This window comes from Mercenaria mercenaria, chromosome 6 (assembly GCF_021730395.1).
Source record: "Mercenaria mercenaria strain notata chromosome 6, MADL_Memer_1, whole genome shotgun sequence".
NCBI lineage: Eukaryota > Metazoa > Mollusca > Bivalvia > Venerida > Veneridae > Mercenaria > Mercenaria mercenaria.
In genome coordinates, this window is record NC_069366.1 from 486,526 (window position 1) to 511,146 (window position 24,621).

The window sequence follows — 24,621 nt, forward strand, 5'->3', positions numbered from 1 at the left end:
TTCAGCTTCTGAGTTTTGAATGAAACTTCACAGGAATCATCTGTACCAAGCCTAGTTCAGCAGTTCTATTAGTGTTTGATGAGCTGTTGATCTTTCAATATGAAATAAGAAAAACTTGTTCTAACTTCTCAGAAAATACTGAAGATATTTTAACTTTGAATGATGGTTCATTATTAAGCATTGTTTTACAAGTGTTTGCAATTGTTTGTCTTGTTTGTAACAAAATCATGTTCAAAACTCTAGGTGTAGATTGAATTTCAGCGAAACTGGTTACTGTTTCTATATTTAGTCTAGCTGTGCAAATCTTCTGTATTTTACACTTGTATGAATTATGTTAGAGTTTAGGGTTTGCTGCAGGTATTTGTGAATGGTCTTGGGTCCATCGTCCAAAATTTTAATGAAACAACAGAAGAGCATAAGATGACATTTGACAATAAATTTATGGATGTGCACCAAACTTGGGCATATGCATCCTTAAATATACCTTATTCTAAAGTTAGTTCAAATGGTTCAGCTTGACTACACCAAGGGTAAGCTAAAAATAAATCCTTCAGACAACTTTATTTCCATGAATTGCTAAATGGATAGCCACCAAAGTTGGTCAGTGACATCTCTGGAAGGACAGTTCTCAAGTTTGTTGAAATGGTTTCATTTTACTGCAGTGGAAGGCCTTCAGAGTTAAAAATTGAAAACCTGTAATTAATGTCACCTTGTAAATTGCATAATGGATGATGGACATAGGTTAATTTTGGCCACTTTTTCTTGATAACCAGGTCAACGATCTATTGTGGTTGCATGCAATATCTTTGTAACTTTTTGTAATTTCCGATTCTGCTTTCCGCTAAAATACATTGTATTGTTTGTCATGTCATTTGTTCAACTCCTAAAACATATGCTGTGGTCAATAGTGCATATCCTTGCAACTTTACAATTAAATGAAACCAAAGGGTTACTAGCATACTTTTGACACAACCATATATTTCATTACAAAATATCCTATAGTTACAGTTGTGTTTCTTCTTTCTATTTTGTTTAGAATTGGTCAATATTGCATACAAAATCATAAACTAACTTCGACTTGTTGAAATCTGAATATAGCAACTGTTCTGAAGTTGCATCACAGTGCATGCTATTCATCATCTTCAGCTGGTGAAATACATGTATCTCATAACACAATGTGAGATAGGCAAGCAATTATAGCTTATCAAGTTTCGACACCTTTTGGTTCACATGATACATTGGAATTAGAATGCAACAGCTGTAACATATAACTTTGTTAAAGGAAACACATTTGGACTGATGTTATTTGAACTTATAATGGCTCTGAAAACAGTAAATCATCTTAAATAGCTGGAAATTTTATTCTGTATGAGAGTTACATGAGCTAGTATTAAACATTTAAGTGTTTTTTTCCTATTTCAGACCCACAGGCTGGGACAATGATAAAAAGATAGCAATTTTACATGAAAACTTACAAAGTATAAAACCTACAGAGGCGTATGAAGATGTTATAGCCAAGCCAGTCACTAGGAAGGTAAATATGTCAGTAAAGAAAGTAATATATTTGTGTTGTCTCCTTTGAGGACTTACTCTTTGGCCCCAAACAGCATCTTCAAATGAAACCTACAAAGTTTTCATTTATACGAGATAACTTAAAAGAGTCAGAGTCGATACCTGATTTAAGTAACTAGTCCTCCCTTTAATGTAAAATTTTTAAAAAATCCTCCGAATTTCCTGTTTTCAGTTTTACTATTTTAGGTATCGGTGATAACTGTATGTTTGTTGTTACTATTTATAATATTTCATGTGTAATGTTTAAATCATCTCATGATATTTATTACACAGCCAGTGCAGAGAGACGCAGAGGTGACAGTGGAAGACGTGCAAGTGTTCCTCATGAAACAACAGTCATATTTAAGTAAAGCACCATCACCTGGAGCAGCTGGGGTATGATATAACAGAAATTTTTAAAATTCTTACGCAGACCTATGTTAGGGTTACAGTCCTGGTTTGTAGACTATAGCAGATGGGGACTAATGTTAGTCAGTTCACCTTAGCCAACATTAGGTCTTGAATTTTGTCTACTTGGGCTTGTCTTGCTTAGATTACAGTTTGCTGAGGCCCTGTAAACACAATTTTTCAAATAAAATTCATCTCCTATATTGTTGGTGGAATTTGAAACTTAGGTTGATCAGTACTAAGCCAGGTTGTGTGGATATTACAGGTGATTTTTAGCTTGACTATTAGCAGAATAGTGAGAGCTGTTGTCCTGGATTATATTTTGCAGAGTTATGGCCCCATTAAGGTAATTATGTCTCCCACCAATAATGTCTCACACAGTGGTGTGGGAGACATATTGATTTACTCCTCTCTGTGTGTCTGTCTCTGTGTGTGTGTATGTCTGTCACAAATCTTGTCCACACTCTTAAGACAGACATTTCTCATCCGATCTTCACCACACTTGAACAAGATGTGCTTGCCAATAAGTACTTGGCCAAGTTAGATAACTAGCCAGATCGGCCGAGGCAGTTTGGAATTATGGCCCTTGAAACTTGTTTTTGATAATCAAAGCACTGAAAGTCTAATAAGGCAGTTATGGGAGATATGTGCTTTTCTCAAAAGCAGCTTAGTTTATGAATAAAAGTTGTCATGTCATATATACTCTTGGTTGTGTTTATAGAAAAACAAATAAACCATATATAACTTATATTTAGATAAAACAATAGAAAATAGAATAAAAATTGATTTCGAGTTATTGAATGAACTGAAAATAAGAAGTTTCATTTTAGGAGTCACCGTCAAAACCGTCTGGCACTACAGCAAAACCAACACCAGGTTTACAGAAAGCATCTTCTTCACCAAATCCTTCAATGGTCTCACCGAAGAAGGTAAGCTCAAGAAAACCTGAAAACCCATTTGTTTTTACTTTGCACCTGAAAACCCATTTGTTTTTACTTTGCACCTGAAAACCCAATTGTTTTTACTTTGCACCTGAAAACCCAATTGTCTGCATGATTGATCCATTGTTTTGCACTTGATATAATCAGGCAGGTTTTACAAATTGATGCTTTAATAGGCTTTTGCTTTGATTTCCTTAAACTTTATTTCATTACATACTGAATAGTTTCGTCAATGGCAGAATGAGGTTTAGGGCAGCTTGTCTTAATTAAGGATGACATCCCGTAATAGGTACTTTTATGAAATTCTCCAAATCTGTGATATTTGTGATATTTCAGCATTCAACAACTAAAATACACATTTTACCAACTTTTTACCGCAGATTTTTTCAAATTTAGCTTATTTGATGTCAAAATTTGAGCTTCTCGGAAATGGACCCAAATGAGAAATAAGCAAAATTAAAAAAATCATGATTTTTTTACTTTTCAAATATTTCTATGCAATTAAGGCATTAATACATCCTGAAAATAGTTTCTCAATTAAAAAAAAACTATTATGGTGTTATTTTATTCAATAAAATCTTATTTTTGTAAGAAAAGTTGAACTCTGACATACAAAAAATCCTTAAAATATTTGGAAAAAATAGCATGTCGTCACACAAAAACATATTTTTTTCCGAATAATGTAAGTAATGCCATCACTAAACTATACATAGATGTTATCTATATATTCAAATGAATACAACAACACAATTTGAAAATAATTTACCGTCTGTAAGTGAAGAAATAAAAGTTAGAAAATGTGTACCCTAATTTTCAGATTTTCTTCGGTTCGCTGTATTTTGCTACAAACTTTCAGTACTTTTCTAATTTATACATGTTACTTCAGTAAATAGTTTATCAATTTTGGTATAAAGTCTTCCAGCACTTTTTTAGAATTGGTTACTCTTGGAAGTCCTTCATTGTTGAGTGAAGTAAAAACTTCACGTAGTCCGTCCTCGCCTCGACGTTTATGGATGAGCCGAAGGTATCCGAGGTTCAAACCTGACCCGGCCACATTTTCTGCAGTGGGTCTTTTACACACTCCTGAGTAAATCAAGACTTCAAGAGATTGGATATTCTTAGCTTTTGCATTATTGAATTGTAAACTGTTATAAACTGCAGATACTGAAAAGGTGTTTTTGATAAGTTCTTTTTTGTCAATATTCATATATGAGATAAGCTTGCCCAGACTAATAACATCACCAACAGCATTGTGGGCATCATATGTAATTCCTAAATGAGTTTTGACAAGATCTTCTTGTTTCAGTGAACTTTTAGGATATTGTTTCCTGAATATGCTCATTGTGTCCAACAAAGCAGGAACTATTTCACTAAACTTTTCACTAAGATGAAGTTTCTCAAGCAGTTCAACTAGGATCAGAAAGTCGAACCTTCTTCCGTTATGGGCACATAAAACAACATTTTTAAACTGCTCCAACCATGACAAGAATTGGATAACAGCATCCTTCACATGTACAGATTGAACTATCTGTCCTCGAACTTTCATTTCTCCATTAACAAATGAAATTCCAGTCACTGTCGTTGCTTCCGGATTTATCGGCTGGATTGGGTTGACATAGACATTGAATGTCTTTCCCGACTGGTCACTTGCAGCTATCTGTGTTATGTCCGGCATCACTCTGTGCACAACTGAAATGACAATCAATAAGAAAATTTTGAGCCGCGCCATGAGAAAAGCAACCTAATAGGTTTGTGACCAGCATAGATCAAGAGAAGCCTGAGCATCAGCGCAGTCTGGTCAGGATCAACAGTTTCTCTAACTGACATAGGCTTTGAAAGTGAACAGCATGGATCCTGACTAGACTGCGTGGATGCTCAGGCTGGTACGGATCCAAGCTGGTGGCAAATATACTCTGTTGGTTTTCTCATGGCGCGGCTCATATACTTTCAATGCCTTCTTAAGAAATATAGTAATAACTTTCTTACAAATAACAATTCTTTTTTTCTTCTTGTCAGTCTGGATCAATGCTGGTTGCAAATGCACTATATTGGTTTTCTTATGACATGGCTCATTAATGACAAATGAAACAAACATTACAATAATTTTGACCAGTCTAATAAGGATACATAATGTTCCCTAAGCAACTGAGGGATATTCTACTGTTGGACTGGAAAGTGACCATTTATACAGGACACCCATCTGCATGCATTGTAGTCAAACATTCTCTGCTGACAAATAAAGGTTGTTATGGAAAGTAGTAGATAAAATCTCATTGTAATATTTTAAAGGTAAAATAACTTACTAAGTCCTGTTGTTTCTAAATCAAATGTTATGATGGTTGGCTCTCCATCTATGACGACTGGTTTGAAGTTGCCACGGGCAATAGCGTCAGGTATGCGTTCTATATCAATTGCCTCCATATGACCAATCCCTGTAAGAATGATAAAATAGTCCCTAAATATTGATGTCAGACATATAATCCGTTACATATATGAGCTACATCAAGCAAAATAGTCCCTAAATATTGATGTCAGACATATAGTCCGTTACATATATGAGCTACATCAAGCAAAAATCACCCTAAGCTAAACAGTAGTCTGGATAGGATCTGTTTGCTTTTCAGTCATTGTCATACAGATGTGACCCAAATAGTTTGGATCTTGAACAGACTAGACTTTAGAGCTGACCGGATCCAAAGTGGTCACAGTTACTTTCATATAGGTTATTGCCTGAGGTAGCTCATGTAGTATTATAAATCATATGAATATCAAAAGAAGTTTCTAGGCATACGATTACCATTCTGTACAAAAATTCTATACTCGTCTAAATCTTTCCCCTTTTGAAATAATAAAATTTAAAGAAAAGGAAATGTTACAAATAATATCTGAGGCTATATAAAGTCCACAAATATAAGGATATACCAGACTGATATGTGTCCCCTTCCATTGCTTCACTGGCCCCTTGAATGACAGCCCGTTCTTTCTTCAGCTCCAGTCGCCGACGTTTAGATGATGGTAACAGGGCTCTATCTGTCAGTTCCCTCCGTCGTTTCAACTGTCTTTCCGAATGTTGAATAGTGTACTCTCCTGGAGAAAGCCCCAACTTCACAAATCCCTGTTTCATATATTACAAGTTAGATAATAAAAATTTATATTACAGTGTTATCAACAAAATACAACATCTTAGTGAATAATATGGACAAACATTACTTTTCGTTCATTCAATATATCTATACATGCTGCCCTTACAATGAATTTTGATCAAATGCTAAAATACTGAAAATGTACAGATAAGAAAAAGTAGTACACTGTCATCCTGGTATACATTTTATTTACTGTAAGTAAATCACATAATAATTATTGCAAAATATTACCTATGTTTGAGTTCTCTTCTTATGACTTTGGGTGTGACTGTGTCCATGTAGTTGACTAAACTATGCAACAAATAAAAACAAAAATTAAGGAACAAGAATGTAAGAACAAAACACTGACTGAAACTGGAACAACAGTATGAAAAGAGTCGTATGTCTGGTCTTTCAGTGTAAAAATTGTATTGTTTGTGACTTTAGATAATCTTATTATATGATACAATGTTATGATAGATAGTGTTTGTCCCCATTTTTTCAGAAAACAAATATTTGTACCTTACAAAATTAAGTTTTGACCAGACACACTAATAGCTATTGTAAACACTTCAATAACTGCAAAAACCAGAAATTCAGCTTAGTCAAGCACATACCATGCTAATGAAATTATGAGCATGATTATCAGTCTGGATCCATAAAAGCATGCACAAATGGATTGTAATAGATAAGACTTATGATATGGCAGTCTGATATTGATAAATATGGATCAAAATCATAATAAGCTTGTTTATGCTTGACTAAGCTGAGGTGTAAAATATTGTCAAGAGAAAACAGAAGTTACACAACTAAAACATTACATAGAAAAAGAGAATAATAGTACCTGCGATAGGTAATGTCTTCCCTCATTTATACAAGCAGCAGTCGCTTCCACACGGTAGTCCAGACTCTTAGTGTCACCATAATAATGTGACTTTGGTGCGCGCAATGAGACACGTCTGTTGGCCGACTCGCATTGTTGACTAGATCCAAGGTCAACGTAACTGTGGGCATTGGCTGCCACAGTGTCAAACACCGCCTGTAGCTTGGTCCTGAGATTACTGTCATGTAGCGGTGTCATATATGGCAGACTGCGGTGCACATACTTCTCAGACGGCCTTCTTTTATAGCCACAGAATCGTCCATGGCAGAGAGTGTGGTCTGCGAATTGGTGCGGTATCAATGCCCGAATGTTCTCCACCATTCCAATTTTATCACCTTGATTTTTTGAGAAAGCATAGGACAAACATTTTTTTATGTGTGATATAACATTGTCACTTAGTTTAAGGGCACTCTTCATTTTATACAATGTCCCAGTCACATTTTTGACAACATGATTTTTGTCAAAGCGTTTCTTTAGAGAAATGTTCAAATCTGATTTCAGCCTAGCTATCAAAGTGTTATCCCCATCTCCTTCCAAGTACTCAATAGGAGTTCCTTCACTGAACAGCTCTCTAACTCCTTTCAAACCACTGGCTGCTTCCATCGATCTTGCACTCCCAGTGTGATTTTTTACACAATAATGAGTTCTTACTTTCTGACCCTGCCTGTTCCGCTTCCACCACTTGCACTTGCCACAATGTCTATGTCCAACAATTGTTTTGATGACCTTTTTCCTCCTGCCTGCTTTGTTTGTTGTCATGAAGAAGGTGTGAGCTAAAATGTAAAAGAACAAACATGCAGGCATATCATGAAAACTGAAACATAAAACTGACATAATGCTTTACTTTTTCATTTGCAATCTTTAAATCAAACTCTGAAAGAAATGAAATACAAATCTTTGTTCGAAGGGGAAGGCATTCATAACATAATGCTGGGTGGTGTTATCTGCCCTTGGATACAAATCTACTGACTAGGGTTATGACACCACATTAGGTATGCAAAGTTACAAGTTCAAAGCAAAATACTGAAGACTAAATTTGGACAGCAAAAATTACTCACATGTAAGCGAATCAAAACCTTTCTTTTGCCAGGCTGTATCACACGAAGAGGACATTCCAGTGCGTGTACGACATGGAAACTTCTTCTCAAGTCTTTTCCTTGATTTCAGCTTAGGCGATTGTTTTGCGAATCTTATTGCCGACAGACGACTTATTCTTTCTGTATGAAGTAACGACTGAAGTACATTCTGAGGTGTACTGAAAAAATAATTTATATCATAAATGCTTCTTAGCTGCATGCAAATGGTTATAAGGAATGTTTTTTTGCATGGTAATTATGCACCAGTCAGTTGTGACAATGACTTCCCCTGGCCGAGGGAATAGTGGGGACTTTGACTTTTGATTTTTCAAACCACTGCCATGGTCTTGCCATGGGCCATGGTTACAATCGACCGGTGGATAGGTCATAAAAATTTACCAATTCCCTATAAGAGGGTTGTTCATCTGCTTGGGGCTAACTTATTTTAGTGCCCTATTTGCACGTTAATAGTATTGAAAGACAGAATCGTGCATGGTCTCACTGAATAGAACAATATTTACCACTGTGCATTGATTTACTTTACCTTGTCATAACAGAAGATTCATTCTGCGGACCTGGTACTGGATCATTTACTTCAGACTGTACAGAATCTTTCTCAACGTCGGAATCTGTTTCACATTCAATTACCGGCCTTGCTTGAAGTCTGAGTCTGTAATTTGAATATTCATAATATAATAAAGTGGAAGTAGAAGTATTCTCAAACGATAATCAAAAATCTTTAAAAAAGTACCAAAATTGTCACATCACAATTAATGATATGAGCCACGCCATGAGAAAACCAACATAGTGGCTTTGCGTCCACGCAGTCTAGTCAGGATCCATGCTGTTTCCTAACAGTTTCTCTAATTGCAATAGACTGAAAGTGAATAGCATGGATCCTGACCAGTCTGGATCCATGCTGATCACAAAGCCATTTTGTTGGTTTTCTCATGGAGCGGCTCATATACTGATATAATTGATTTTTTTTTAGTTTTAACGACAAAAATCTTTATGGGCGAATCAAGCCAGGGATCAGAACCTCAGCCTCACATAAAAACTAGATCTGCCCTTGCATCAAAACTGGTAATAAATTATTTTACATACTGAAGTGATGGAGATTCTCCAGGGAGAGGACACACTCCTAGGTCATCAATCTCTCCTACCATTTGCTCATGTGCTTGCTCAGTCTCTTGCCGGGCAATATCACTGTAATATACATGTACATAAAAGTACCTGACTATATGATATAGAAAACTGATAAAAAGAACAAAATATGTTCAGTATTTCAACCTGACGAACATCTTACCTAGAAGTACAAGTTGATTTTTGGATATACAATTTTTGCATATTTATAACAAATAAGACATACCTCATTTCTTTTTCAAAAGCTTCTTTTGCAGCATTTTTGCAGGATTCTCTGGACACCTCCTGAATAGCCTCACCAGCACGGGTTTCCATTAGTTTCAAGTTCTTCGGATGAATCGCCTTCAAATTCAGGACTGCTAGGAGATTGTTCACTTTCTCTGCACCACCCAAACTGTCAATCATAGCTGAAAACAAAAGAGCAAGTTTATTTTACCCGTAAAAAAGAAAAGAAAAACAATCAGCCATTATAAGCAATTTAGATTCAGATCAGCCTAATGTCACAGGGTGAGTAAAATGTGCAGCCAGACCGGGACTCGAACCCGGGGCCTCGGAATACCGTTCCGATGCTCTACCGACTGAGCTACCCGGCCGCCTGCACACTTTCTCCCCGTTTTAATATTCAAGTTCTATACCGTGACACTAACTTCTAAAGTAACGTTTAAACATCAGATTTTTATGACATCAAAGCATCAGAATTACATGAGCCGCGCTATGAGAAAACAAACATAGTCGCTTTGCTACCAGCATGGACCCAGACCACTCTGCGCATCCTGACAGTCTGGTCAGAATCCATGCTGTTCGCTATCGGTTTCTCTAACTGCAATAGGTTTTGAAAGCAAACAGCATGGATCCTGACCAGACTGCGCAGATCCACGGTGGCTTTGCAGCCACTTTGTTGGTTTTCTCATGGCACGGCTCACATGAAACACATACTTATTTTACATATTGTAGCAGATCTCAAAGATTCAACCCAGAACTAGCCAGCCTCTCTGGTGTTTTTAGGAATTTTCGACACAGGGGGTTTCACAAATTGGCCATAAATTAAAATATAACTTACATGTATGGAAAGGGGATTCAATTCCTCATCAATCTATGTTAAAATTATCAAATAATATCCAAAATTACGAATTTTCTGATGATTTAAACCTCTGTATGTACTGTACACGATCAACATTTACCGTGGCGTGTGTTTACACGCCATATAAACACATAACTTTACATGACTGTGTACTGTGATTTAACTAAAATAACTTCCATTATTTCGGTCCTTCAAATTTTTGACGTTTAGATTGCCCGTCATAAATATAAAACAATCTGAACATCAAATTACTTTGACTAGAGCCGCCTATGCCTGATAAATAAAAAAAATAAAGCCAATTTCATCAAAGACGATGTTAAAAAAAGATGTTTACCTGCTCCAAGTTTCGTGTTTATAACAAAGCATGGCACCCCCTTGTTTTTTATATGGTGGGTCTTCCCATATGGCACTCGATTTATGTGGCTGCAGTCTGGGTTTTGGCACACAACATATAGATATCCGCCTAAACCTTTTTGCAATTCACCAACGATGTTGTTGTACATAAGTGGCACTGGACCAAGCATGCATTTTCGGCATGATTTTAGATGGAGTAGCAGTACATTCAGTTCAATGAGCCTCCGACCCACTTTCCAACCATTCTTGTTTACTTTTTGCGGTAAAGTCATGTGCAAGGAACTTGGACACTTTTTCCTTTTACAATCGTCTCCATCACACAGGAAAACATTGGCATAGTTATGGTCAACGATAAGTTTGGGTTTCCTGCGCCTTTTACCCTTATCCGAAGCAAATCTTCCGCGAAAATCTCGTTTGTCGGCCATACCTTTCTACTTTCGATTGCAACAATTTTTGGGAAATACCCCAAGCGTGACGTCACAGGACGACAAACATTTTATAAATTTTTGAATAAAAAAGCTTTTAGTAGTAAAATTTTGTTTCTCTTAGCAATTCGTATAAATGTTTAGCATTTGGAAAATAAAACGTCAAAAAAATCACAAAGAAATACACAAAACTCGATAACTACCGGAAATCACCGGAAACGTCGAAAACTTCCGACATTGGCCGAATTCTTCGATGTCGGTAATCATCGTAAATGAAAAGCGCGGGAAATCATTACACCATGTAATCCTTAAAGGAATGAAACCAGTAATAGTAGGGTGTTCAAGAATACTTAATGTAACCGTCGTGCTATATGCCTTGTAACTGTGGTTTCAAACAGCATTGTTTTCGGTGAAGAGGGTTATGGAAGGTCAGTGGTTCTATCAATGTGCCTGTCTCTGCCTGAAATAATGCAGAGGGGTATCTGGGGTCTTCTGTCATCATGCCCCAGAGTCTGTCATTTGTGCTTATAAGGAACAAAACACATAAACCAGTTTTTACCTGGTATATAAAATTTTCTTGTGGTGAAACGACTTGATGATTGATCACAGATTTAACAAGGTTCAACTGCAACCATCATTTATGTCAGATATTATGCTTTTTGGCACATCCAGCATAAAACTCAATATTATTTCGGCTACTATTTGTTGGATATGTTAGTGTAAAAAAATAACAATATGAATGCATGTCTTCACAATTTTGTTATGCATGTTATTTATGAAATCACATTGTATATGATTTTGTTTTTGTAGAAATTGGTAAGTTACAGATGTATTGCTTGAAATAGCTGTGTGGCTGTTACTTACATTAGAGTTACTAGCTTACCTGTGCCAGAGGCTGAGGATGAGTATCTTGTATAGAGAGATGTCCGGCATGAACTGTGTTCTTCAGTAACATCTCACAGTTAATCACTTCCTGTCTTGCTGTGAATAAACTTCAATGCTTGCTTTCATCATCATCTTGAAATATCAAAAACTATTAATAGAAAAAAAAATTCAGTTGCACCTTTGCATGACTGATTTAAAACGGATGTGTGCTGATGCATTCACAGCACAATGTTGCATGAATAAAGACTTCATATGGTTATTACAAAACTTGGTCCCAGGCATCTTTGCATGGTCTATAGCAGTCAATCAGATGAGCGATTTAGGACCTATTTGGTGCTCTTGTTCTATATTCTGATAAGGGAATGGCAAAATCTGTATTTTGTGGACAGGATGGTGTTGAATTTTTCTCCGACTCCTTTAAATAAAGTCGTCTAGAGAGGGTAGATATGTCCTCACAAAAATACAACAGAAAATTGACCCCAACAGACCAGTCATAAAAATTTAATTAATTAATTAATACAATGTCATGCCCTGTTCATTTTTAAATCTTACTCATTTTGGTAAAAAAAAAAGAAAACACACAACTTTTCAGTGAAGACACTGTATTCATGAATCAGATTTGCAGAAATAATACAGATTTTGCTATTTCTGTGTTAAACATTGCCATAATTTTCATTGATTCATGTAACTAGTAGTAACTTCAAACCATCTTGTAAATTGAAGCATGCTATGTCATCTTTGATCATTATATGTACTGGAGAGAGAATTCTGCACATATATAACTCATATCTCAGTCTATATACTATACATATAATTGTGTATATACAGTATTAAAATAGTTCTGTTATCTATATACAAGAGAGGCTAGGGACTATTTTGTAAGGAAATTAGTCACAATAGCAACATAAATTACTACACTCGAAACCCGTTATAAGGCTACTCGATATACCGCAGTATTCGTTATAACGCGGTATGGTCTCGGCTTCCGAATTTTCAGGGGTAAAACAAAAACAAAAACCAATCCGCGGATGTTATTTAATTTGATCATAACCAGTGTTAAAACTGCATGTACCTGTGTACTTTAACACCTTTGCCTTGACAACTGTGACAAAAATCAATAATTGTCTGCTAGCTTACTTGTTTGCGTATGTTGCCTTTGTTAAAAGTTTGAATACATGTAGACATGTGAAAATTAGGTAATCAGTACCGTGGCAAAATTACATTGTTTGCATAACAAGTATTATTTGGTCAGTCAACTATCAAACCGTTTAAGTTTGCACCAATTAAGCGGATGACATGAACATTTGAGTGAATAAAAAATCAAACAAAAGGCCCAGTTTTGTAATAAAATGCAGCCGTTTTTCATAATCATCACATTCAGTACATCGGAATTAACGAAACGACAGTGATTTAACAATCTTATTTTCTCCATTTTCTACATGAATTCAAAGAAGTATAAAATACATTATAGCTCTTTGATGAATTCAAAATTATTTTTTAAGAATGTCCGCGTTATCTCTCTTTTAGTTACATAAACCCATGCGTTGCACATGTAATTTTCACGACCGCGTGCTTCTCACTCAGCTTTATATATTTACTTCCGGGATACACAATACCATCTTTCTTTTAGAATCACGACGAAATGAGAAGCTGACACAGCGTTATAATTCTTTTAATTAATTTTTCAGTAGCATTTAAGATAAATAAATGTCCCACTTTTACGATTAGAATTTCTTATGTATAAAACAGCGTTCAGAATATGTCTAATACATGTGGGTGGGGTGGGGTATTGCATATACCGCTGACATGGCCAAACCGTGTTATAAGTTCAACCCCGCTAGATCCGCGGGTCTCAAACTTTGGACCCTGACGACAGCGTTATAACGGGGTCCCAGTGTAATTTTTTAGCTCATCTGATTTTTTGAAAAAAAATGATGAGTTATTTATAGCTGAGTTTGGCTAGAATCTAAACTATGGTATTTGAAGTAGAGACTTTTAATCATAAATGCCAGTACAAGTTTTCGTTGGATAGTATCAGCTTGGTCCAAACATTTCTCAGTCATTGACTCAGTGCCAGAATTAATATAGTCTTTTTTAACAATTTTTTGGTATTTCTTGGTAAAAAGGACTTAAAATTTGTTAAGAATGTTATGATTGATTTAATGTTTGAACTGGTTGCTTTAACAACGTTTTGAGTTTGTTTATTAAAAATATTACAGTACTTTTATGATGCGTGCACCAGGTAAATTTTGATGTCCTAACAAGTGTATGATCTTTAAACTTAGTCAAGATAGCTGGTTATAATTCTATCAAATGATTTTGATGTATTATACACCCAGACATAAAGTATTTTGGGGCTCTGTTAGTGTCACGCATGTCCATTGGGCTGTCCATCCATCGTGACCACTCCATATCTTCTTTACTGCTTGGAAGGTTTTCTTAGAATTACATGAGTTGATAACCTCATTAAGATGATGTGCATAATTTATACAACCCATGTCACTAGGAACAAGACGAAGTTTTGCTTCTAGCTTAAAGGTAAAAAAATTTTGAAGCTCAAAGGTTAATTAACTTAATGTTGCATCCACTCCATATCCTTTAAACCGCTTGAATGAATTTCGTGAAATTAGCATCAGTTGTTAATAGCCAGATAACATGCAGAACTTGCACAACTCAGGTCATTGTTTCCAAGGTTCAAGGTCACAGAGTTCAAAAGTTAAATAGCTTAAATATGTGTCAGATCAAAATCTTCAAACTCTGGAAGGATTTTCATAAATCAATTGTTAATGTCATCAAGATAATATACAAAATGTACAACCCAGGTCACTGGATCCAAGGTCAAGGTCACACTAGGAGGTTAAAGGTCATGATCACAACATTGTACTTTCCCTGTATAAAAGCAGCATCCAATGGTATTAATCACCTTTAGTGATAGCTCTAGTTGATTCCAGTTGCTATATAGAAACATGATGCTTCCAATAGTAAAGCTACATTACATCAGTTCATGTTCTATTATTTCACTTTTACTGCTAAAGAGCAAGACTTAGTACAGTTTGTGGTAGTGTGAAGAAGTGATTGTACATTGTATTTAGTAATATTAGTGAAAGATAGTTAGCAGACCAGTGTTGTCACATTTTACAGTCTTCCACAGTTAGGTTTTATTTTGAGACTCCAAGAAAGGAGGCAAAGTGGTTTTATGTTTGGAAGTCTGTGTTTACTGTAAGTAAGTCTCAAGAATATGTGTATCACTGGAATTGGAGTTGTGAATTTAAAGTGAAAAGAAAACAATGGTAATTTTTACAGACAGACTTCTCAGGTTAAAATGGGATATAATAATGCCTCGTTGCAACTTCTTTGATTTCCATGTCTTGATACTTACTCTAGTTTTGAACTGAACATTATAGAACGAAATAAGTGACCGTAGGATTCCTTCAAGATTGATTGAAATCTGACTGCTAAAGCAGTCTTGAAAGTCTGTATTTAGACTGCTATAACCTCGAGAAATTTATCAAATTTATGAAATGAGACCTGCAGATTTTTTGAATTTATGGAATAATATGTTGATAAATATTTGTATAATTTTCAGATGGATAGTAAAGCTGGTGGTCCAAATACAAGTGAAGGAATGCTGGCCAATTTCTTCAACAGTTTATTGAACAAAAAGACAGGAGCAGCCGGTTCACCTAGACCAGGTATACTTGTACTTGTTTATACAAAAGCTTTTTATGCCCCAAAGGTGGGCATATTAAAATAGCACTGTCCGTCCCTGTGTATGTGTGTGCATGCGTCCGTTTAAATTCTTGTCCGGGCTGTAACTCTGCCATCCATAAAGGGATTTTGAAATAACTTGGCATAAATGTTCACCATAATGAGACGACATGTCATGCACAAGACCAAGACCCCTAGCTACAAGGTCAAGTTCATACTAAGAAGTCAAAGGTTAACAGGGTCTGTTTCTTGTCTGGTTCATAACTCTGCCATTCATCAAGGGATTTTGAAATTACTTGGCATAAATGTTCCCCATAATGAGACGATGTGTCATGCGCAAGATCCAGACCCTAGCTCAAAGGTCAAGGTTACACTTAGAGGTTAAAGGTTAACATGGTCTGTTTCTTGTCCAGTCCATAACTCTGCCATCGATGAAGGGATTTTAAAATTACTTGGCATAAATGTTCCCTATAATGAGATGACGTGTCGTGCGCAAGACCTAGACCCCTAGCTCCAAGGTCAAGGTCACACTTAAAGGTCAAAGGTTAACAGGATCTGTTTCGTGTCCGGTTCATAACTCTGCCATTCATCAAGGGATTTTGAAATTACTTGGCATAAATGTTCCCCATAATGAGACGATGTGTCATACGCAAGATCCAAACCCCTAGCTGTAAGGTCAAGGTCACAGAGGTTAAAAGTTATCATGGTCTGTTTCTTGTCCGGTCCGTAACTGAGCCATTGGTGAAGGGATTTTAAAATTACTTGGCACAAATGTTCCCTATAATGAGATGACATGTCATGCACAAGACCCAGACCCCTAGCTTCAAGGTCAGTGTCACACTTAGAAGTCAAAGGTTAACAGGGTCTGTTTCTTGTCTGGACAACTGCCATTTACCAAAGGATTCGAAAATAATTTGATACAAATGTTAACCATAGTGTAGGTGTGTTGGACTTATGACCCGGGTCTCTCAGGTCAAGGTCACACAAAATGATTCACACCTAAACTATTCTGGCATATTGTGAGCGTTCTTGGACACGCTTCGGGGGTATTTGTCACTGATAGTGACAGCTCTTGTTATTAGGTCTTAGATATTCTGGATGCACTATTCTCAAGTTTGGTCTTCTGTAGCAAGAGCAGATGTATGATTGATTCATAACAACAATACAAAAACACGTAATACTAACAAAGGTATAGAACTTGTAAAGCAGTCTCTGATGTTCCAGATCAACACCTGTAGGTCAAAGGTCACTTCTTCTAGGGAATGTTTTCATTTTTATGCCCCCGAAGGGAGGCATATTAGTTTTCAACTGTCCGTCCGTTAGTTTGTCACAACGTTAACTTTTTGCATGAAGGCACTTTACTCGCGAACCACTACACCCAGGACCTTCAAACATTACATGCTGATAGTACTTATTGAGTACACGACCCCTATTGACTTTGGGGTCACCAGGTCAAAGGTCAAGGCGCTGCGGGGGCATTTGTCACCATTAGTGACAGCTCTTGTTTGCAGAATGAAAATGCTGTCTGCCAGTCTTTGAACGAAGTTTGATTATGTTACTAAAATGTGTTAGATTAATAATTCCTTGAAGATAGCAGAGACATACAAAGCAAGATTGATATTTGTAAAAATGGTCACAGATCTGTAAAACATTCAAGAGGTTATAAAGGTTTTCGGGCTTATTTTATAATGTTGATTGATGTTAAGCATTTGGTTTCTCCCAGGTGGGATATTGGCATATACCATTGATTTCATTACCTGACCTTATATCTTCAACATTTCAGATACAGCTGGGGTGCATGCTGAATTGGAAAAAATGACAAAAACCACAAAACAGACAAAAAGAGCACATTCAGATGTGAATCCAAATGGACCAAGTTCTACATCTTGATTGGTTGCTTTCAGACCATGTGACTAAATAAAGCTTCCTGATTGGTCAATCCTGTGATCATTTTTGTTTATATTTCGAAAACATCACTTTAAAAAACGAGCCATTCTTATCAGTCCCACCAGTGATCATGTGACTCGATTTCTGCAATCTGATTGGCTCTTACAGAATATATGTGACAGTGCTCTCCATATACAAGATATGAGGGGAATAAAGTATGTCGAGAACTGTGACACTTCTGTGTTCATGTGATTGTAGTCTGCTGGCATTATTGCAGAAAAAATAACATTTCCACTAGAAAATGGGCTTAGTTATGAAACTGTGATTTGTGCATGTAAATCAGACTTTAAAATAGTTTCATGATCAACCTACAATGTAAATACTTGTCATTTTTGGACATTCTGTCAGTGCCACCTCAATTTTGCCTAAGTATGTTACAGAAAGTCAGTGAAAAGAAGTTTTAACATAACAGTAAGTTATGGAATAAGGAGAAGTTGAAAGTCAGTTTTAGAATATTTAAGCAAACTAAGATGCAGTATTTATATATGTGATCATGTAACACATTTTAAAATGTAGAATTGCACAGATTCTTGAAACAGTGAAACTGACTATAACTACATTGCTGTAAGATGTTGAAATAAACTATAGTTGTTTGATTTCTATTTTTGCTTTGTGAATTGCATGTAGCAGCCTGTGCCTGTCTAGTGAGTCATTCAGAAAAGTTGATTGTTAACATATATATTACATGTATACCATGATATCTGATTGAACAGATGTCATTGCCAAGGTAAAATAGTCCATAAATTATAATACTTGTATTGATAATATCTGTATTGCAAAAAAAATGTGCTTTATGTTATAATGGAATACTTTTTGTATTGTTTGTTTATTTATTGCTTTGTAAATTTAAAGAGGATTTTGAGTTTACATGATGGGTTATGATGCATGCTTTGTCTTTGATTTGTATTTCTTCGTTAAAATCAAAGTATTCACAAAAAGTTTCCCATATTTTTTAAATGGAGATGGGAGAAAATTTGTCATCTTTTTATCATTTTGTTATAATGCAAGCATTTGTTGTTAAATTGAAAAAAACTAAGTAAATTACTTTCAAGTATGTAGTACATTTATAGTATACTCTTATTAAATAGCTTGCTGGTTAGTAGTTTCTACTATTGACTGCCAACCCATTCAATAAATGTTTTATTACATGACATGAGGTCGCTGAAGTATGTTTACACGGTTATATTAATTGGCTAATTTATTATCAGTTTATTATCTCTTTTTTTTTAATTACCTTCACTGCAGTAGATATATAAAATATCTTGCAAAAATGTTCTTTTATCCGATTCAAAGATTTGTTTGAAATACATATCAGTGCCAAAGAATGTGTCGTAGCTTGCAACATTTTTATGACCAAGAAACCCATTTAGTTATTTTTCTGTTTAATTTTATGTTTATAAAGGAAAAGTGCTGTTTTTATTTCGTTTTGTTTGTTTTCATTTTTGCTATATGTTGGTTTAATAATTTCAAAGTATTTGGTTAAAAACACAAATGAAATGAAAATCTGTGTATTATGTAATTGTAACTTCAAATTGCAGTACATTTGAAATGAATATGTGCAGGAATTGAGTGTTTGATGATGTATGTAATGAAATATTCCATGCATGCATAAATCGCCATGCTTATATTTTTTTTTTGAAAGTAGGTATAACTGAGATTGTGGTTTATTTGTAAGAAATTCATAAATGAGAATTAATTCTGCAATAAACAGGCTTTAACTTCATTTCAGACAATTTTAGAACTTCAGCTATTATATGTAAAAGTTTTGAAATGATTTGATTTTGTTGTTTGATAGTGATAGAATATATGTATTTATCGATAATTTTATGGATAAAAAAAGATTATTTAAATAAAAAAAGATTTTCCAGTTGAAGAAAACTGATAATTTCTGTCATTTTACATAAATTATGGTTGTTAGTTCATTTGATTGAAATACAGAGAATTTGCTCTTTGCCAGATTTACACGTACTGGTTCATTTCCTGACCCTTATACAATACAAATATAAAAGACAATTTGCTGGACTAGCTGAATTTTCAGGAAAAAGCAGAGTGAATGTCTTAAATGGAACAGAGTTAAACAAGTTTACCTGGGACTGTTTTAGAGATAGGAAGTTTGTGCATATTGAAGCTGTAAAGGAGATAGTCCGAGGGATTTTATGATATTCCAGTAATTATGTTATGTGTACTAGTAATCACGTAAAGTTTTCTTGTTTTATGTTAATAAGTTGAATTGTGCTGTGATATTTTGTTTTCTTTTAAAGAGATTTTCAGAGAGATTTCTATGATAAACAAACACCAGATATGCATATAATTATTAATGTTTTAAAGCAGTTAGTTGAAGTAACTAACAATATAGACAAAACTCACATGTATTTTGGGGCAGGATAAGATGCATCTGCCAGGGATCATCCTAGAAGGCGATTTGAGCGATATAGTCGCTTTAAAGTCGGCCACTTCGCCTAATTATCGCCTCTGGGCGAAATCCAAATCGCCGAGTTTTTCAGCGAGTTATTACCTGTTTACTTAAAGTTGTAAAACTTGATGCATATTCTAGATTAAATTATCGATAAATCCATAGTCAACCCCGCCTACTCACCTGTCAAACTTCAGCCAATCATAGCGTTAATATCCCACAGTGTCAATCAATAATATTGTAAGCCGCCGCCATTTTGAAAATTTTCAATCGGTGTGTAAAAAGCCGATAAACTTAACGTGAGCATGATCTTATGCAACAACTGTATATTATTCTTTCATTTTATTAAAGATTTAATACTTCAAAAATTATTTCAATTTCCATGATTACGGTCAATTTCTGTAAATGAATTGCTCGGGTACTGTGGATAAAAAATGATTTTGCGGACGTCAGAACTGCCGTAGAAAATATTGTAAAAAGATGCTATTATCTACGAGTTTGATATTATTTTCGAAAAAAGAAGTAAATAAATAAGTTAAATGTATAAATCTGAACAAGTTGATGCAAAAATCGGGCATTATAAAAGCACGAGAATCGAAAAATGATTGAAAATTTTCACGGCGTTTTGATCGTGCACCTGTTAAATTTACGAGTTTCGGACATGTAAATTTCGGATAGAAATTTAAAAGCGACTTTTTCATAGTTAAGTTTATACTTTATTTAGAAATTCATGAAAATCATAATGCAAGAATCAATTTCCTTAAATAATTACTGTTTATAAGTTACAGCTAGACCCACAGAAAGTGGATATATATAGGCAAGAAACTGAATGCTATGCCGATTCTTCTTAAATTCCTCAACTTCTCCCTAAATTCTGTGGAGGGAGAAGTCACTTCTCCCTAAAATTTTGGCCTAGGATGATCCCTGATCTGCAGATTAAATTTTGAAACTTACTGCTGTTAAAGCAATTTTGATGCTTTGAGAATAGTTTTTTTTAACTGAATGAGTATTTAAAAAATGTGAATTGTATATTGCTGGAGAAATTTAAATTGCTAGGGTGAAGAAATAATATTTTCAGTGTTACTTACGCTTTTAAAATGGGAAGTTTGAGCCGCACTCGTGGCGTTGAATTCTTCATGTGAGGAAGCCATCCAGCTGGAGTATGGAAGGTCGGTGGTTCTACCCAAGTGCCCGCTTGTGATGAAATAATGCACGGAGGGGCACCAGGGGTCTTCCTCCACCGTTAAAAGCTGGAAAGTTGCCATATGACCTGTAATTGTGTAGGTGCGATGTAAACCCAACAAAAAAAAGAACTGGTTGTTTAAGTTTTCCTTACCAGGAAGAATTAACATGGATGAAGTATAGAAAAACAACATATTTAACTGATTCTGATTTCTCAATTGTTGTTAACACAGACTTAAATCTGACTGTAAAATGTGTGCAATCTCTTGTTTACCAACCAGTTCCTAAACTACTCTACTTTGACCATACAGATATACACATTCCGTGTCTTATTGTAACCAAGAGTATCATTTTAGATATGTCCATATTTAGTTCATGTAAATAGGCTTCGTAAGTTTAGCCAACATTCTCTGAAAAGTAGGTGTATTTTTTTTTTTTTTTCTTGGATCGGTTTTATGAAGAATTCTGTAATCAAAAAAAAAATAAAAGGTAGAACATTTATGTTAAAAAAGTTGACAATCTAGCATTAGGGTTTAAGCTTTTAGTGGCCTTAATACAAAAATAACTTCTTCCAGTTTATATTTGTGTGCTTGTATAATTGTTGTGGTAATTGAGACACTCAAAAAAAATAATCTAATCTTTGTGAAATATATCAAAATTAGTTGACACAAACATCTTATTTAGTGATAGATATATAACATGTACTTTTAAACAAGTGCATCTTGGCAGTAGTGTTAAAATTTATTTTCTTTTTTGTGCATCATTTTTTTAAGTCCTTGGCAGTTTAAAGAATTTTCTCTCACCAGAGGATACATTTTAAATGTATTGCTGAATTTAGGCGAGCTGTTCGGTGCAATTGGTTTATTCTGCAGGGTTTAACAAAACTGTTCCTTCTGTCTGGGGTTACTTATTTTTCAGTCCTCTCTGAATAAGTATATCTGTAACATTTTCTTGAAACATCCTTAGAAATATAGTAACTAACAACTAATACTATTTTCTAAATTTTAAATATGTAGTAACAGTAGTACCTTCACATCTTCTCCAAGGAAAGAACAGATATGTAGTAACAGTAGTACCTTCACATCTTCTCCAAGGAAAGAACAGATTTGTTTGTACACAGTGTTTTACTCTTTTCACATTCTATTGAATAGATATACCAAATAGTATATTAGAATTTTTCTAAAGCATTTAATCATTTTATTGCCAAGAATTGACATTTTTAGCTCTTCTCACATCTGACATTATTTTTCACATAGGCATGTAGAAGCTCAGAAAGTTGCAATATTTTCATCTGTATATGTTATCATAATTAAGCTTATTACACCCAGTATTCATCATTTTGTATATCATTCTCTTATGGTCTGTGTAAGATAAGTTGACAGTTGCTCGTGTATAGTCTGTTTAAGAGAAATTGACAGTTGCTGCGGGTATCTGTTGTTCAAAACCATTTTTATTTACAGACTATAGTCTGTTTCAAGTAATGTTTGGTGACTGTGCAGAAATACTATTTTAAGTGAATGCTATTCTTAGACATGTAACTTACAAGACATTGACCACTATTATATAGTCAGTTTCTTTTATGTTTCATGTTTGTGTGCTTGTATATGAAATAAATAAATGAATTTATATAAAACGTACTAGATTAAAGTTTTATTATGTGCATGTGTGTATGAAATAATGTGATTGAAAATTAATTCACAGCTTACTGTGAGTGAAAATTACTTTAGTCTGCGCGAATTGTCTGTTTAACGTGTGATGTTTGAAATGGTGTGAACTGGTAACTTGCCCATCACAGACAGTCCTACTGTAATCTCATTTTGTATTGTGTAAAATGAGGAGGTTGTATTTTTCATATATCCTGTAAAGTACTCTGGTTTTTTATTTCAATATTTTTTTTCCCTTTCAATGCCTTCTGTGGGCTGGGTAAGGAATCATGATTTTTGACTTTCAAGTTTTCTGTTGTTGACTACCAAGTATTTTGATGCCAGGTTCAGTATCTATGGTAACATAATAGGAAGTAAAACATTACATTTAAACAGTGTTATGATGTTTCTTTGCTTCATTGTGAAAATATATAGATATGGAAAATGGTTTGTTTAACACTAAAATAAAGATTCATAATAAAATCTGCAAAATCCATGACTTTAATGGTATTTATTCTAAAACCAGAATGTAGAGGAAATATGAACTGCTAAAAAATACAAAGAAGTTAATTCATAAATTTATAATTTTTTATATAAAAAAAAATATATTGAAAATGTATTGATTTCAATTTATTTTTAAATTTATTTTTGCAAGAGATTTATTGTAAAACCGATTTTTTTCATATTATTTATATTAGGTACTACTAAACACACTGTCTTATAGTTCTGATTGTACCAATATATATAGCTGCTTTTGATATTTTGCCAGTTAGATATTTATTCATTACACTACCCACCAAAAATAACATTGTGCAAATTTCTCATCACTTAATCTAAAAAAAAATGTTGCTGACCTTAATGTAAAAAGCTTGTGTGAAAAATATGAAGAAAATGTTGTATTTTAACTCAGCATACTGTATTATTTTTGTCAGAAAGTGCATTTTCTTTCAACATTTGTAGGGAAAATCAAGTCAGTGAAAAAAGTATTGATCTGCCGAAGTATCATGGATTTTTTCTTTTATTGAAAAGGACATCTTGTTATTGGTGGATGTTGTAGTTAAAATTTGGCATTTTGCCAACAGATATCTTGTTTTTTTCCTCTTTGTTACTTTGTGTACTCATATAGTGTGCTTTAACATCTTTCATCTTAATATAACTGAATGGGTCTAGGTCATATTAAATGTTACTGCAAAAATAAAACTAAGAAAAACTGCTGAATGTGTTTAGAGTATTTGTTAAGTCCATTCTGCAGCACAGACATTGAAAACAACAAGCCTTTTTTATGCTCCAGTACAAGCTTTTTATGCTCCAGAACAACTAGTAACTACATTTCAATCTCAGATGGAGGATCTTGGTTTCCTGTCTGCCTGTCCCTCTGTTTCATTTCGTGTCCAGTCCGTATCACCTGAATCCATTGCAAGGTTTTCAGGAGATGATTCAAATGTTCATGTCATCAAGGCAGTTTACAGGATCAACATCTGTTGCACTTTCTCAAGATTAGGATCACTTCTCTAGGTGAAAGACTTCTTGACTGAATTTTATAAACTTTTTCAGCTTCATCTCCGTGGCTGTGTGGTTTCAAATCACTTGCCCCTCACCAATGTAGGTTCGAGCCTCACTTGGGGCATAGAATTCTTCATGTGAGAAAGACATCCAGCTAGCTTACGGAAGGTCGATGGTTCTACTCGGGTGCCCTATCATGATGGAATAATATGCTGGCACCTGGGTCTTCCTCTACTGTCAGATGCTCGAACTGGACCTATAATTGTGTTTGTGTTATGTTAAACATAGCAAAAACAAAAAAGAACAAAAAACAGTTGAATATGTTACTTTATCTTTTGCAGTATCTGATGTTACCT

General features: G+C 34.8%; 2 protein-coding genes and 1 non-coding gene across 4 annotated transcripts in view; 1 reads left to right on the forward strand and 2 right to left on the reverse strand.

Moving 5' to 3' along the window:
* The window catches only part of LOC123549741 (cytoplasmic dynein 1 light intermediate chain 2-like), a 42,078-nt gene extending 18,102 nt beyond the window's left edge, over positions 1–23,976 (forward strand). The window contains exons 8-12 of the mRNA XM_045338060.2: positions 1,423–1,534; positions 1,846–1,947; positions 2,790–2,888; positions 15,456–15,561; positions 17,361–23,976. Of these exons, the coding sequence (XP_045193995.2) occupies positions 1,423–1,534; positions 1,846–1,947; positions 2,790–2,888; positions 15,456–15,561; positions 17,361–17,467 (526 nt within the window). The 3' untranslated portion in view covers positions 17,468–23,976. The remainder of the gene's footprint in view (positions 1–1,422; positions 1,535–1,845; positions 1,948–2,789; positions 2,889–15,455; positions 15,562–17,360) is intronic.
* On the reverse strand, positions 5,853–11,275 carry LOC128557554 (uncharacterized). 2 transcript variants are annotated; one of them, XM_053544926.1, is made up of 8 exons: positions 10,540–11,275; positions 9,351–9,531; positions 9,086–9,187; positions 8,526–8,651; positions 7,964–8,160; positions 6,867–7,678; positions 6,275–6,334; positions 5,853–6,015 (listed from the first exon to the last, which is right to left on the reverse strand). In XM_053544926.1, exons 1-7 carry the CDS (start codon positions 10,982–10,984, stop codon positions 6,275–6,277), a joined length of 1,923 nt encoding a protein of 640 aa, XP_053400901.1. In that variant the 5' UTR covers positions 10,985–11,275; the 3' UTR covers positions 5,853–6,015. The 2 variants fall into 2 exon arrangements, with proteins under 2 accessions (XP_053400901.1, XP_053400902.1); XM_053544927.1 differs by lacking the exon at positions 10,540–11,275 and adding an exon at positions 10,185–10,499.
* Trnat-ggu (transfer RNA threonine (anticodon GGU)) lies at positions 9,646–9,717 on the reverse strand. The gene has a single exon. It is a non-coding gene; the product is annotated as a tRNA-Thr (tRNA).
* Positions 23,977–24,621: the final 645 nt, after the last annotated feature.